Here is a 17,274-nt window from a genome sequence, read left to right on the forward strand (position 1 = left end):
ACAAATGTGATGAGTGCATATAACTACATGCAAGCAAATCATCTGTAAACATTAAAACAAATAATACAATAACACAGAATTAAGTTTTTAAGTGAGAGATACATTCTTCCTATGAGTCTTCTTGGAGTTCTTAACTCCTCAGAAATAAGAAATATATCAAAGTAGACAGTGAAGAAACCCACATACTATAGGGAGCTCCCCTTCTGAACCTCAGACTAAGCACAGATAATACCCAATCACCAATTTCCAGGCACAAAACAAATGCAAAGAGATTCTTTATTAAATTTTCAAGAGCCATTTAAGATTGACTAAGGTTGGCCGATGACCGTCTTGGAGGTTACTCACTGATTTTACATAGTCTACAATGGATGGGTTCGATGGCAAGTTACCAAAGAGACTTTATCTCAGTTAGGATTGCTTCTAGCTCATGATATGGCTTTCCTACTATTATTAAATTAATATAATGAGCTCTGGGTATTAGCCCACTCTATTCATCAGATTTCCATCAGATTAACATAAAGATGAACTTTCTTGAATTAATGATGTTTTAATGATGTGCATTAATGATTCTGAAGAATTTCTGATTTGATTCAGATAATTTTAGGAAGAATGTTTTAAGCAATGGTTTTAATTGTTTTGCTAAAAAGATGTAATAATGTTTGAATCAAGATTAGAATGTGTCTACTACTCATATAGCAAGTAAAGGCTGCATAATAAGAAACAAAATGAGCTCATTGTACTAGAAAGAGAAATAGACTTGGTAAAAATTTTTATTTAAGAAAAAATCATTTAGCTCCAAGGATAAAGCCACAGATATTCATTATAATAAGGCAAGGCCATATAAAAGCTGTTGCTTTAATCTTACAATGTATATATTAGAATAAAACATTACTTTGTACTTATATTAGCATTTTTTGTATCTCCAATTTCATATAAAATTTTATCTCTGAGGTAATTTTTTAAGGAAATTTTTACCTAAGTATGTAGAAAAAGGCCACAGAAAAGAAATGGTGGTGTTAGTTGGATGGTTTGGCTTGGGGGCTCTACCCAATCCAGCCATGCATATATATATATATGTCTGTCTATATGCAAGTGTGTAGGTTATGTGTGTATGTAAGAGTGCATGGGCATTGTGGAGAGTATGAGACAAGGGGTTGGGCCCAAGAATAATGTAAATGTGTTAATATGTAAATGAGACTGTTATTAAAATGTAAATGTGCATATGAATGTATATGTGTCTGTATTTTCCTGTATAAAGCATCCTAATTCTTTTCCATTCCTTCTCTCTTCTCCATTCCTTTCTTTTTGTTTCTCTGTTTGACCTATTTAGTCAACCAGGTCCGTGAAAGGCTTTTAATTGTTTAGCTAGAACAGTAAGCCTTATCAATAAATACTTTACCTAATCCCTCTACTGTTAATAACAAGTATCAATACATCCAGGGGCATTCAGTTCCTGGCCTCAAAGTAACTAAAAGTCAAGGTATGTCAAGGTGAGCATTTGTCTCACCACTGGGATACTTGGTACCAGAGCACAGAAGCAACTCTGGGGAGGCAAAATATAGTCTCTAATAGAGGTCAAGCCCTTCTTCTTCTGGGAGAGTTCCTCTGTGGTTCTCAATCTTCTATGTACCCAGACACCACTCTGGACTGAGGAGAGATTAGAATGGTAGTCCTAGGGTTCACACTTTCCCTACACAGCAGGCAGAAAGGTTATAGCTCAGCCCAGGACCAGGTAGAATCTGGTTTGGTTCCAAGTAAGTGCCTAGAGTACAGAAGAACTCAAAGAGAGAAGGCCTTCTCCAAGAGGTTAAGGCAAGGCTGTTTTTGAGGAATGCTCCTCTCTGTCCCCAGCTCCCCCAGCCCAGCCAACCTTGATGAAGGAGAGTTCCTCTGCTTGTTCAAACTTTTATGGAGGATGTGAATGCATTTGTCTTACTCAGGATGAATTAGGGATTAAATACATTTTGGGGAGAGGAAAGGCCAGGAAGGGAAGCTCACTGGCTAAACATTTGGGGCCTATCTAGATACCTTATCGTATAGAGAACACCAGGGTTTTATGCTATGTGAATGGTTGTTATGGTCCTCTCAATGGGATATTACCTGTTTGTGTTACAGAACAGGTACTTCTTGGCAGGGAGCTGGTTCTCCACCTACCATTCTCAATTCTAAGATTCCTCAGGGTCTTGAACCTGTTTCAACCTTACCATTTCTGTCTAGTGGCATGGTCTGAATGGCCCACAAAAGAAGATATACCTTCACACACACACACACACACACACACACACACACACACATGAGCATATATACACGTACATATGTATATATATATATATATATATATATATATATATATATATATGTATGTATGTATCAACCCTAGAATAATTTAATACTTCCATGGTGAGTAAGCTTCTTGAGAGTTTGTGAGGGAAGTAGGGTACAGGTCTTTCTTGGTAGAGGAGATGGGAAAGGAAATGACCCAGTCTATATCTACTTGGGTAGCATTGTGGAGAGGTTTTAAACTATAGAAAACTATTGGTCTAAAGCCTTGAGTCCTCAGCAATCCCTGCAGTTTGAATACAGAAGTTTATTATAGGTATCTGGAAGATCCCAGGATACTATCAGTCTGTCGATCCCTCAATCAGGCAATAGGATGCATTAGTGGGAAAGAGAAAAGGTGAGGATTCTCAGAGCATGGAGTTTCTCTAGTTTGGGGAGGACAGGCAAACCCCTAGTTACCTGAACACCAGGGCACCTGGGCAACAGTAAGGGATATGTTGTGGTGGCTGAGGGGATTCAGCCATTCCATGTTTATCTTAAGCCATGGTGCCTTCCCCTAATGTAGTGTGAGAGCAAAGCAACTCTTCCTGGGAAGCAGAAGAACCTGGGAGAAGAAAATGGAGATTTGGCCCCAGAAGCAGGTGGTCACGTATACAAGGTGGTCATTTGTAGTGGTCACTGTTCATTTTGATGATCATCTGTCATTGTCACTGTGGTGGTGTAGTATCCATTTTAATGATAACCTATGGTAGACCTCTCATTTATACTCCTTGAATGTAAGTTACCTATTCTTTTGGTATCAAATACACAATTTGCGCCTAAACCTCCATTTTTAAAAAGTAGTATCATAGTGTATTTGAGAGTTTCTCTGCATACAATAAACATAGAATTAGACTGCAATGATCTCATGAATAAAGGAATTTTCCAAGATCTAACCTGTAGCCACCTCTCCATCTATTTGTGATATGTAAGTATAACTCTTTTCTCATATTTTCATAAACATAAAATTATGTAACTATAATTTTATTATAATTTCTTTTAGTTGATGTTTCTCTTGATTACATATTATGTTGTTCAGTCCTAGGCATCTATATTTATAAGCTAACCAGGTTTTTCACTTTGTAAATGACTAATTATAGCCCTTTTCATTTCCTGATGAAATTCTGACATTTTTCCTATTGAGTTTTTTCAGTTTCTTCAATATTTTAAGTATATGATACAACACAAACACTTTTAGATTTTGCAACTATATTCTAAGATTTCAATAATTGGCTCATTTTCTCTACATTTCTTTTTATTACAAAACATTTCAGATTTTGACTTTGCCAATTTTTCTTCATATATTCTTATACTATAAACATTCAAAATTGTCTACATTATTTGTAATATATCTCCACCAAGAGAAGCTTATGACTACATGTATAATATTCAAAATACTAACAAAGCTTAATTTAAAAGATAATATTAATTTTTCATATCAGAGTCAAATGCATGGACAAATACCATGATATCATAGTACTTGTAGCAATAGAATGTAGTGTAGAATTACTGGAACACTTCAAAATCTTAGAAGTTTATAATTAATGTGTAGCAGTCAAGGAGCACCATGTATTGTGGTGTTAATGAAGGTTGTATGTGACAACAGATTATACTTCTAATAGGGGTACTCTGAATTATGAAGGCAAAATTATAGCCACACACAGATAAGTTTGATGTTTTATTGAGTAAGTCATTAAAACCCACTAAATTTGTAATTATACAATTATTCTACTCTTAAGAAATTACATTAACTTAGGCATGGTGACTGAGGCTTATTTTTTTTATTCGATATATTTTTATTTACATTTCAAATGATTTCCCCTTTTCTAGACCCCCACTCCCCAAAAGTTCCATCAGCCCCCTTCCCTCCCCCTGTTTTCCCACCCAACCCTTCCCACTTCCCTGTTCTGGTTTTGCCCTATACTGCTTCACACTCACTAATAAGTGGGTATTAACCTAGAAAACTGGAATACCCAAAACATAATCCACACATCAAATGAGGTACAAGAAGAACGGAGGAGTGGCTCTTTGTGACTGAGGCTTATAACACCAGAGGTCATGAGAATGAGTCTGGAGGATTTTTGTGAGTTTGAGACCAGAGGCTTAAGTGTTCCTTTTGTTCTTCCTCTCTAAAAAGAAATACTAAACATTGTTTTTCTTTCACATTGGACAGAGGTAGAAGGAGCTCATTCTCTGTGGGATTGATATATATAAAAACCATGAGAAGGGTCATGTGTTGACTGGTGTAAATCTTGGGCCAACTGTAACCAAGCCAGTAAAGTACTTACTCATTATTAATTTTGTATGTATCATGTGTATATGCAGTATATTTCTCTATTACTAATTCTTGAGTCTATGCCATCTGAAATCTGTGGAGGAAAAACAATGGTCCAAGCATTAGGCAATTTAAATTTTGCAACTTCACAATGTGTTTAAAAATATTGAAGTATTTCTCAGGCTCTAACGTGTGTCATAAGTGGGGGGTTTGCAAAGCATATTCTGGTTTCTAGCCTGTGAGTTTCAGCAGGTCAGAGCATGTACTCAAGACCTCATGGATGCTTCTTACAAGATCCTTAATGATGTTTCTCTCCAGGACTATTTTCTAAGAATCACTGATTTTTCTCACCAAAATGTTCATATTATAATGGCAGGCAAATGGAAGCTTGAAGAAATAAGAAATAAATTTAAGCCAAATGTATCATTTTATTCACAGTCATAGAACAATAGCACAGTGTAAATCATACAAAAAGACCATTGTATAAAAACAAAGTGATTTTCTACTGAGAATACAGCTTGCATAGAGGGTTATATATTTGTTACTTTTGTTTGCAACGTTTAAACCCAATGTCTTCCCTAATCCTATCTTCAGAATATTTTCTCTTATGATGAGTACAGTTTTGTCACAAGATAGCTATTACTTTGTAACATTTAAAGGGGACATTATTCCCAAAATTCTGAGGTTTTTTTCTTTTCATTTCTTTTCTTTTCTATTCTTTTTTGTTTACTTTCTTTTCTCTTCTGTCTCTTTCTTCTCTCTCTTTTTCTTTTCCTCTATTTTTTTTGATGATAAGTTAGTGAATAGTTGTGAGGTCATCTGGAGCATAGGAAACTTTCCAGTGGCCAGTCTTTCAGAAAAGAATGATATTCTCTCTCTCCCCCTTTTTATTTTTTTAATCAATTAACAGCTACCAATAGTTTCTACGAGGCAGGGCTTATTCATCTATGCAGGAATTTTGGCATGGCTTATTCTTCTGCTCATAACCATGGGGGCTTAGAGTTCTTGAATGCAACAGCCACTGTCTCAAGGAGACTTATTAGAGCATTTATCTACATCCCAAACTCTTATGTTCTTTTGAAGAACTTCTGAAGCAGATCATTGACTTAAGAAGAATCACGGCAGTGTATTTCAGAGCCAGCCCATAGCAAAAGTTCCTAAGTTAATGTTTAAGGAAAAAAAAGAATTGACAAAATTATGGCAGTACAGCAAAATATAGTCATATGTGGGTTTGTGATTTTGACTATAACTAATATTTTATGATATTTTTATTGAGCCTAGAGCCTGATACATACTGAATAAATTTTATATTACTTGCTATGTTTTCACACCTTGTTCATAATTCTTAAATGGAAGTAGATAACTAGTTAAGTATACAAGTAGTTTTTAAATTTCTTCGGATATAAATGAACACCTATGCAATTGCTTCTAATACATTGCTATCTATAGTATGCTTGAAATGATCTTATAATGCAGGCACTTGGTTTTATAAAGGTATGATTAACATTTTTTAGATATTTGTGCAAAAAGATTAATGTGTATGTTACTTTTCATAATTCCATTTGGATTAGATTAAAGGGTGAAAACATTTTGGGAAATCATTTATGAATGACAGTATTGAAATTTAAGGATGATGTGATGCTTGCATGTGATCATACAAATTGTTAAAACAAGGCCTCTTGAGAAGCAGGGCCTTTTTGGTCTCTGAGGTTTGTGAAGACTCATTATGCTCCAACTTGAGTATGCACTCTAAAGAGAAGAAAATTTTCTTTCATCAAGTGCTTCTCAACCTATGGTGACTGATACTTTTCAGATTATGTGTAGCAATTTGACTCCTTACATAATTCTTTTGGGGATATTTTTACATCTTTACTTATTCAGGAAAAAAAAGGAAAATTTATCATTTAATTCATGTGTCTCCCAACCTGGCAAATTATATTTTCAATTTAAACTAACCTTTCCTTTGATTGTCCCACTTGAGGCTCATCTGTCATGGCCCTCTTGGGTGTTTTAGTTTTCTTTCTCTTTAAATATCAAAAATCTGTTTTTCAGAGACACCAATATGCTACATTTTATTATAAATAATTCCCCATCTCAACAGGGTGATCTAGTGTATGTCAACTATGCACGAACTGAAGACTTCTTTAAACTGGAACGTGAAATGAAGATTAATTGTTCTGGGAAGATTGTGATTGCCAGATATGGGAAGGTGTTCAGAGGAAATAAGGTAAAGAAATAATGTCCTTTCAGGATAGTAGATAGACTCGAGATCAAAGGTTAAATAAGATATAAATACTGCACTGTTTCATTATAAGTAAAATCTTAATTCAAAAAAGTAAGAGCAAAATATACACAGAAAAGTAGGAGTGATGGGCCTATTTGTTATTAAGTAGGGAGAGAGAGAAAAAAGGGAGATAGGATCATAGGTGGATGAGTATAATCTGAGCCATGCTGTTCATGTGTGGATTTACTATAATTAATCCCATTATTTTGTACAGTTCATACAAGTTGATAACAGTTTTAAAGTTTACCTCTTTCTGTAACATGAAATATTATACTGTGATATATTTTACAATTGTTATGAGATCATGATTCTCTTATCTCTGTATATTCTACTTTATAAGGAAGACACACTAACAGAGAGTGTTCTATGAGTTGTATTGTTGAAATTCTATCTGTATTTTCCAGGGTAGATGTAGCATATATTCTGTACCTGAAAGATTTTATGACTTACCAATAAACACAGACAAACATACACACACACACACACACACACACACACACACACAAATTCACAGTGGATTTCCAATTAGTTTCCAGTACCATATATATATAAAATCTTCAAATATTTTCTAATTAAATTCAAGGTAGATCATTATTATAGTTAATGCAAAATTTTTTATTCCTTCTCAGCTGTGGATTTAGTGGGAACTTGACTTATGGATTCTACATTCTTATTCTGCTTCTAAAATATCAGAGAGGATAGAAAATTCTTCCTCCCACTGTTATGGGAGTGTTCTACATTTGCCACTCTGCAAAATCGTTAATTTTTAGATTATAACTTGGGATCTATGGCACTTAGCTGTAGTCACATGTGACTCTGAGACAGCAAGAAAACAAGTTTAAGCCCTTCCTGGGCTACAGAGTGAATTAATGTTTAACCTTGGAATCTCAGTGAGACCTGGTATTTAAACTAGAAGATGAACTTTAACTTTTTGTGTAATGTGATTTTGGCATCTGCTATTATTAAGTCTGTAACACCTTACCTAAACTGAGAAAAAAACCCACCATGTTTTTTTTAATATTTTTATTTTCTATATTCTTTTTTTACATTCCAAATGATTTCCCGTTTCCCGGATCCCCCCTCTCCATATGTCCCATAAACCTTCTTCTCTCCATCCATTAGGTTAAAAATGCTCAACTGGCAGGTGCCAAAGGAATCATTCTGTACTCAGACCCTGCTGACTACTTTGTTCCTGGGGTGAAGTCCTATCCAGATGGCTGGAACCTCCCTGGAGGTGGTGTCCAACGTGGAAATGTCTTAAACCTTAATGGTGCAGGTGACCCCCTCACACCAGGTTACCCAGCAAACGGTGAGTGACCAGATCCCACCCATCATTTTAACTGACCATTTCAAATGATGTGTAAAATTTCTTTGTTCAAAATGACTAAGAATATATTTTTCTTATTCTCTTTTATCTTAGAAACGGAAATGCTTCAAATTCTGAAAATTATCTGATCATGTTCCTTACCCCATAATTTAAGACTTCACCCTGATATCTTTGAAACTCTGACTTTTTGAAATATTAAAATGTAATATGGTCCATGTTTAATATAATGTATGACACATGTGGGTAGAGACAGAGTAAAACACAAATATATTTAAAATAAATTTGTAGCATCTACTGTGAATACCAACACTGAATGTGGGTTAAAAAGCAATATGAGTGGATTCATGTCTGTTCTAGTCTGCTTTTTTTCTGACAATGAGTTTTAGCCAGATTGGCCATTCTTGTTAAAGAGATGTACTCAAAATTTATAATTTTCATGAGGACAGCTTTTAATTTTCTAGTAATGAATAAGAAAAAGGCCTCAAAAAGTGATTAGGTAGTTCACTGAAGATACAGAGTCTAAACAGTGCACTCAGAATACAGGAGCCTTTGCCACTTTGCAAAGATCAGTAAAAATTGCCAAGTAATGTTTCCTAAATGACAGCTTCTGAATACCTTACCAACCTTACAGGAAACAGGTATTATGATTTCAGACTTGGAGGAAAATCAGACTTAAGTTTCAACAGTCTGGCCATATTCACTATACCACTAAGCCCTTAGGACACTGGAGTTCAAAGTCACAGTGTGGTCTCAGAGTCCACATTCTTGTCTTTTGATGAAACTCTGCCTGGTCAAGCATTAACAAACAAGTTAAATTCTTTTGGGTGTATTTAGATATCAGATGATTTCTACAAAATCTGTGTTCACTTACTTTGCATAGTTTGGAACAGAGTAAGGTTTTATAATTCGGATAAAGAGTTTGCCCACGTACCTCTGATGTTTACATGTTGATTTTTCATCTCTGATCTATCAAATCATATATATCTAAAATACTTGTTTGAAGGGTTTGTAAATCATTCTTAAATCACAGAGCACTGACACAGATATGTTCATTATTTAAAATAACTTTATATTCTTCTACTGTTTAGCAGAGTCACAATGTGGTGGATAACCATTGGAAGGCTTTCTATGATTCTGCATTTGACCCCATTCTCGTCTACTAAAGCAGTATTAAATGGGCTCAGTGACTAGTAATACAATGTGTAAAATATGGAGAGTAAGGTGATTGAAAGTTCATGGAAAATTGGAGGAAAGGAGTGGGAATGAATATATGATATTTATTTTGATATACACATATCAAAATATATGTTTACATGCATTAAATTATCAAAGAATAACAAAAAAGAACCCTCTGATATAAACATATAAAGGGACATACAAATGACAAGGAACTCCACGAGATTTTTATTTGCTCTAACTTTTCATTTTTACACTTAAAAAAATTTCTTCCGCTTAAGCTAAAATTTTGAAATTAAAAAAAAGTAATTGTAACTTCTATTCATGATCTGAATATTTAAAATATTGGACTTTTCATGGAAAGACATGTAATTCAAATTGATATTTGTCACTTTTGGAGCCCTTATATTTTCATGCTCATTTAAATTTTGCCTTCTCTCTGTTTTTCTTTCATTGAAAATAGTTTTTTTTTCATACACACATTCTGAATATGCTTTCCTTTCTCTTAATTCCTCTGAGGTAAGGATGTTCACTTTCTCTCCCATCTGAACCCACACCCTTCCTGCCTTATTCAAAAACAAATAGCTATCTAAAAAATAAAGTAAAATTAGATGGAAAAATGAAATAAATTGGAATATGACAAAACAAGCAGAAGATAAAAAGCCAAAGGAAAAGAACAAGAAACATATAGATACAGAGACACCTAGAGGAATGCCTTAAAAACATAAAACTGGAAGCCATACATAAATGCAAAAGGCCCATACGGTAAAAATAATCCCCCAACATAATTATGCAATGAAGAACCTTCAGTGACGCAATTGAGTAAATTTTTTGCCAGTCATTTCCTGATGGACAATGAGACTACTCTTAAGAACACTTTATATACCCATGGAATTCTCTTGGAGAAAACTAATATTTCATTTGTGATTGGTTATCTATTGGAAATAGCTTTTGGGTTAGGGATGGAGGCTTTTGTCACTTTTAGTTCTAAGAACCCATCTAGCACAGACCTATTGCAACTGGGCATGCTGCCACAATCTCTGTGAGTTCATATGTGCATCATTTATGTTATATTTATGAAACCTTGTTTCATTGGTATTCTTTATCCCCTCTGGTTCTTCCTGCTCTGAAGGGTTCCCTGAAACATGAAGGAAAGTTGTAATGGAGACATTCTTTTTAGGAATGAAAGTTCCAAGGGCTCTCATTCTGTGAATATTGTCCCATTGTGAATCTGGTGAAGGAGTACGATTCTCTGATGATATCTGAGTGGTAGCAGATTGTCATTAGGAGACATTTTATTGCTACATTCCTTTAATAGAAATGTAGTATTTGATTTTCTTTAAGTGCCTGGCCTATCCAGTTTAAGTTTATTGCCCATGTGAGCAGTGTCATGAATGCATTCTCTTTTATGGACTGGGCATTAAATTCAATCAGATATTGTTATGTTTCTCTCACAATATTTGTGCCTTTATTTCCTAGAGAACCTTACAGGCAGATCATTATTATAAATTGAAGGATTTGTAGCTGGGTTGGTGTTTAGCTTTCTCTTTTGTAGCATCTACAGTTCCTTTCAATACTACGAATAGTCAACAGTATGTGGGGGTGAAGGCTCTAGGTAGGCTGCAACTCAAATTATCCACCTTCAATGATATTTGTAGATATTGTCTTCAGCAATAGGGCATTATCTTCAGTTTCTGGGGAGCAATTAATAGCCACAATAATATATTCGGTAGTTTGGAATTTTCCATGGTACCCAGTATGGCCAACAACTCAATTATATATAACCCATTTCTAGCACTGAAAGTTTCATTTGAATAAGAAAGATGTCTAGTTGGAGCTTTGTCTCCACCATTATTAGATTTAGAGTTAGATGTTTGCCAAGACACAATTCACATATCAAATGATTTCCAAGAAGGAGGAAGGAGAGGGCCCTGGTTCTGGAAGAGCTTGATGCAGCAATGTATGGGATTACCAGGATAGAGAAGTGGGAGGGGGTTGAATAGGGAACAAGCAGAGGGAAGAAGGCTTATGTGACTTATGGGGAGGGGGGACCAGGAAAGGGGAAATCATTTGGAATGTAAATAAAGAATATAGAAAATAAAAAATACAAATAGAATAAAAGAATTCTCAGACAGACAAAAATCATTTGAGATGGTTAAAAAACAAAAAGAAACATGTACTGTTTTGGGTTTCCAAATGGCTCCTCAAATGACCCTTAATTTTTGCTGTCTTCTCCCTACTCTGTATTCCCTCTGTCATTCTTGGGTTAAGAATCAGCAATGGAAGTGGACAATAGAACACTTCTCTGTTTGTCATTTTTTTTTTCTTTTTTTGCATCCACATTACACATTCATTTTAGTGGTTTTATTCTTCTCTCATACATTACATGCCATCCCTCCTCCACTCCCTAAAACCTCTCACCTCTCTTCTGCACCCCTCTCAGATCCACCTGTCCTCTGCCTCATCTTAGAAAATAGCAGACCTCTGAGGAACAGCACCCCCAAACACAGCAAAACAAGCTACAGTAAAACTGGCATGTACCAGCACATCAAGGCTGCATAATGCAACCCAGTATTTAGAAAAGTATCCTACAAACAGGCAAATAAGTGAGGGACAGACTCCGTACCACTTGTTAGGATTTCCACAAGAATACAAGCTATTTATTCATAATATATATGAAGAGGCCTATGCTAGACACCATGGGCTCCCCTGATCTCCTCAAATTCCCAAGAACGGCTGAATACAGATTAATTAAAAGAAAAATCAGTAGCCATCCTATAGACAAATGACAAATGGGCTGAAAAAGAAATCATGGAAACAACACCCTTTATAATAGCCACAAATTATATAAAGTATATTGGGGTAACTCTAACCAGGTAAATGAAAATTCTGTATGATGAAACTTTAAGTTTTTGAAGAAGATATTAGAAGATGGAAAGTTCTCTCATGCTTGTGGATAAGTAGGATTAATTTAGAAAAATGGCTATCTTACAAAAAGCAACAAAGTTTCCATGTAAAAATTCCAACACAATTCTTTACATAACTTGAAAGAATAATACTCAACTTCAAAATTTTTTAAAAAAAATATGACATCTAAAGCAATCCTGTACAATAAAAGAACTAGTGGAGGTATCAACATCCTTAATCTTAACCTATATTACAAAGCTCTAGTTATAAAACCAAATAGTTTTAGCATAAAAACAGTTTCACCAATGAAATCAAATAGAAGATGAAGAAATATATTCATACAACTATGAACAGCTGAGTTTTTTATAAAGAATCCAATAGTATACAATTGGGAAATGAAAGCATTTTCAGCAAATGGTGTTGGTCTAATTGGATGTCTGAATATAGAACAATGCAAAATGACCCATAACTATCATCATGCACAAAACTCAAGTGTGATAGCTATTCCTGGTTGTCAAGGTGGCTACATCTGGAATGAACTACAATCCATAAATGGAGCACACATACATGTGATCCAGATCTTGAGGCTGGAAAACAGGCTTCTGACCCAGTTCTGAACATGAAGATCTTGAAGCATAGCAGCTATGAAAACTTTAAACCCAGACAGTACAATACCTCTCTTTAATCTCCGAAGATTGAGGCAGGAGATCTCTGAGTTCAAGGTGAGCCTGGCATAAAGCAAGTTCCAGGTCCAGCCATAGTGGTACATACCTTTAATCTGGAACACATCTTCTGCTGGAAGTTTACATAAGGACCCTGGAAGAATGAAGAGTTACTTTTCATCCCCTGGTTATAACACATCTTTTGGAACCTTAGTCTTCAGGATTCCAGCTTATATTGAAGACCAGTTGAAACAACTAGCCTCATGGACTGAACAACTACTAGATTTTTGGACTTCCCATTCACAGGTATCCGTTGTTCTGTTAGTTGGAATAAAGACCACAAGTCATTACAATAAATCCGTTTAATATATAGAAACATTCCATAAGTTCTGTGACTCTAGAGAACCTTACACCAAGTCAATGTGCATCAAAGACCTTAACATAAAACCTGATATACTGAATCTGTTATAAGAAAAAGTAAAGGCCAGCCTTAATGCATTAGCATAGGGATATCTTCCTGAACAGAACACTGATAACAAAGGCACTAAGATCAATGATTAATAAATGACACTTTAAGAAAGTAAAATGCTTCTTTCTATAAAGAATGTCACTGCATGACATCTTTACTTAAAGATATATATCTTTAAAAAATTATATATATATATATATATATATACATATATATATGTATATATATATATATATATAGAGAGAGAGAGAGAGAGAGCTCTATCTGCATGTATAGCTGTATGCCAGAAAAGGGCATTAGATCACATGAGATGCTGGGAATTGAACTCTTGACCTCTGGAAGAAGAGCCAGTGCTGTTAACCACTGAGGCATCTCTCTCCAGCCCCTGCTTCACTATTTTAAGAGATTTAGTCTAGGCCATCATGTGACTTCATATTCCAACAAACATGTATGGGAGTTTCAATTTCCCCACAATCTTTTTGACACTTGGAATTTTACTATTTCTGGAATATATGGAAGAATTTGTTTAATCTTACTTACAACCCCCCTTTGAAAAACACTGTTTTTAATAGAAAAATTATGTCTTTTTTTTTCCTCCTCAGAACATGCTTATAGGCATGAGTTGACAGAGGCTGTTGGCCTCCCAAGTATTCCTGTCCATCCAATTGGATATGATGATGCACAGAAACTCTTAGAGTAAGTTTGCCAGAAAAAATAAAAAAGATTCCTTTTTTGTATTTTCATTCTTGACAATTTTCAGATATTTGAGAATTTTCAAAGTTTAGTACTATACTCTGAGTGATACAATGTACACGTGTTCTTGTAAATTTAAAGAATACTGATTCAGATTCTGAAATGTATTTTGTATTTGGATAATCAATGTGTGACACCCATAAAAATGATCATGGATCAATTCCTGAAACTATAATGTCAAAAGACCCATCTCCATGTTTGTGACACAGTCACGTTTCCATAATGTTCTCAGGCAGGCAATGGTTGTTTGTGTCAGGCATGATAGAACAGATTTATTCTGGAAGTCTAATATTCCTTAGAGGGAAGTCTTTTAATTTATAACTACGTGATAACCTTGCACAATTAAATGTTGTATTGTCATTGCCCTTTCTTCTACTTTTTTCCCTTCCTTTTTCCTTTATCCTGTATCAGTGAACCTCTGAACACTTTCTCACCCTTCTCTAACTTCCTATTCTATGCATTCCTCAGCCTTTTCTCACTGAGTCTCATATTCATCAATATTTTTGTTTTTAAATTTGTACCTCTTTGAGGAACAGAATAACAATGTCAGAGCCACTAACGTTCAGTTTTTAATCTGTTCCATTCCTGCCATCATTCCTCCTCTTTTCCTTTCCTACTCTATTCCATCTGCCTGCCCCTCCTACTGGACTTCCTTCTGTAAGAGAAAGGAACTTCTATAAAAGAAAGATTATAGAGTCAAAGCATTCTTTACCAAATATCCAGGTTCTTCATTTAGTTCAAGACACTCCCCAAGTTTGCATAGGTTGGGTTGTATTGGGTTTATGACAGGGTCTAACTATGTAGCACAGGCTACTCCTGAATTTCTGACTTTCTTGGCTCAGACTCCTAGATACTGGTATTATAAGGGTCCCCCATTACGCAGGCATTTTTAATCATTTCTTTATCACATCTGTAAGAAAACATCTTATGAGCTAGTTTGAGGTCTCCAGTTTCACAAACAAGGATCCTGATATCTAGAATTTGGAATTATGTGTCCAATCTACAGGCAGATCATTTTGGGGCTATTAGCTGTGCCACTTAGATCAAGATTCAGTATGTGGTACAGCCTATAAGAGCATAATGTACTACACACACACACACACACACACACACACACACACACACACACACATATATATATATATATATATATATATATATATATATATATATATATACAGTCAAGGCATTTATATTAGTTAAAAATGAATATGATTATAGTATTATTAGTAATAGTGGGAAGATTCAAATAACGAAAAATGTCAGCACCTTCAAACATGTCATTGGTTAAGATACTATAAAATTTATAAAATGCAGAATAATATTGGGCAAGAATATTTAATAATATAGACTGTGTTTGTGATACATTAAGTTAAAAAGCAGATTTGGGGTTTAGAGGTCTGGTGGGGTGGAGGTGGTGGTAGGGACATCCTCATGGAGAAGGGGGTCAAGGAGGAGTTATGGGATATGAAACAGACAGAGGGTAGACTGGGAGGGGCATAAAATCTAGAGTTTAAGATAGATAAATAGATAGATAGATAGATAGATAGATAGATAGATAGATAGATAGATAAAAGTTTTTTAAAAGAAAGTAAAGAACATTTCTCTTTTTTTAAAAAAGCAGATTTTTTAAAGCAATATGTTATATGGTTCTAGTTATATAGCATTTAAAATGAGCACATATTTTCTTGTAATTAGAAAGAGAATGCATGATATTTTATAAAATTTAATGTAAGCTTATATAGTCATGTCTACTAGTTTGCTGGTCTGGATCAATAGATGCATATTAGATGTGTCCAAATTAAGTTAATATAATTATTTAATTAAAAATTACAAATGCTGTTTATCATAAATTACACCTAGCTTCTAAGTAGGCAGTTTTGAGTAGGAGGTTACATATTTTGTTGCTGAGTTCATTATCACATTATGATATTGCAGTCTGTTTAGCCATTCACCAGTTGAAGGGCAGTTGAGATTGTTCCCTATCTTTGCTGTTATTAAAAAAGACATTATGGAGAGTTGTGCATTTCTTGACACTATAAACCTCATTTTTCTGGTATACATTTTTGTGACACATAAACACATTTACTTTGATAAGACAAAGACAAAGGAGTGGGAAGCTCTGTTGGGTAGGATTGGGGGGGTAATCTTCATGGAGACTGGATGGGGAGGTATGTGATATGGAACATCAGAGGGTGGACTAGGATGGGGATAAAATCTGTAGTGTAAATTAAAAAAATTAAAGAAAATTAAAAGAATGAAATAAACAGCCAACTTGAAGCTGGAAAAAAAGACAAAAACAAGAAGATTGTATTACTGTAACTTTCTTATCAATATATGAATAGCATTCTCACATTATTTACATGCTTTGATGAAAGCACATTTTATATATTAATATTTCAAAGTAATAGGTTCATTTTGTATTTTCTTTGAATGTTAATAGTTTTATGAACTTTAAAAAATCATCCATTCTCATTATGTCTTTACAGTGTCATGTTAGCATATTTTACGTAGGATAACTTTGGTAATGCTTCTTTTGCTAATACATTGAAGAATTCCTGAATAATTGTTGTTTGTGTACTGTGAGTGCTAGGTGTTCACAGAGGTTAGAAGAGGGCATGAAGAGTCCCATGGAACTGGAGTTACAGATATGTGTGAGTCAACATGTGAGTGATGGGAACCCAAATCAGCCCCTATGTATAAAGATCAATATTTCTTACCCAATGAACTATATCTCAACTCCCCAGAGATATATTTCTTTCCTATTGAATTAAGATTCATATGGTATATTCTGATCACAATTTCCTCTTCTTCTCACAGATTCTCTCAACCTCCTCACCTTACCAATTCCATACCTTCTTCTTTTTTTTAGAAAACAAACTGGACAATTAAAAATATCAAGAATAAAACAAGCAAAATAGAAAAATGAAGGTCAAAAATATATATGAAACAGATGCACACAGAGATGCACACATAAAATACATAACACACAAAATTAGAAATAAGAATAAATAATTGAAAGAAAAGTATGGTATAGAATTTAAAATAAAAATATCATTGAGATAGTTTTGTGTCTGCATTATACAGCTGGAAGTGGGCCTT

The 17,274-nt window shown here is 34.6% G+C and overlaps 1 protein-coding gene across 3 annotated transcripts in view; it reads left to right on the forward strand.

The window, feature by feature from the left end:
- The window catches only part of LOC127681529 (glutamate carboxypeptidase 2), a 76,500-nt gene that overhangs the window by 12,149 nt on the left and 47,077 nt on the right, over positions 1-17,274 (forward strand). For all 3 annotated transcript variants that reach the window (XM_052177876.1, XM_052177886.1, XM_052177895.1), the window contains exons 5-7: positions 6,696-6,821; positions 8,001-8,187; positions 14,022-14,115. In XM_052177876.1, the coding sequence (XP_052033836.1) occupies positions 6,696-6,821; positions 8,001-8,187; positions 14,022-14,115 (407 nt within the window). The remainder of the gene's footprint in view (positions 1-6,695; positions 6,822-8,000; positions 8,188-14,021; positions 14,116-17,274) is intronic.

The sequence above is a fragment of the Apodemus sylvaticus genome, chromosome 1, assembly GCF_947179515.1.
Source record: "Apodemus sylvaticus chromosome 1, mApoSyl1.1, whole genome shotgun sequence".
In the NCBI taxonomy this organism is placed as follows: Eukaryota; Metazoa; Chordata; class Mammalia; order Rodentia; family Muridae; genus Apodemus; species Apodemus sylvaticus.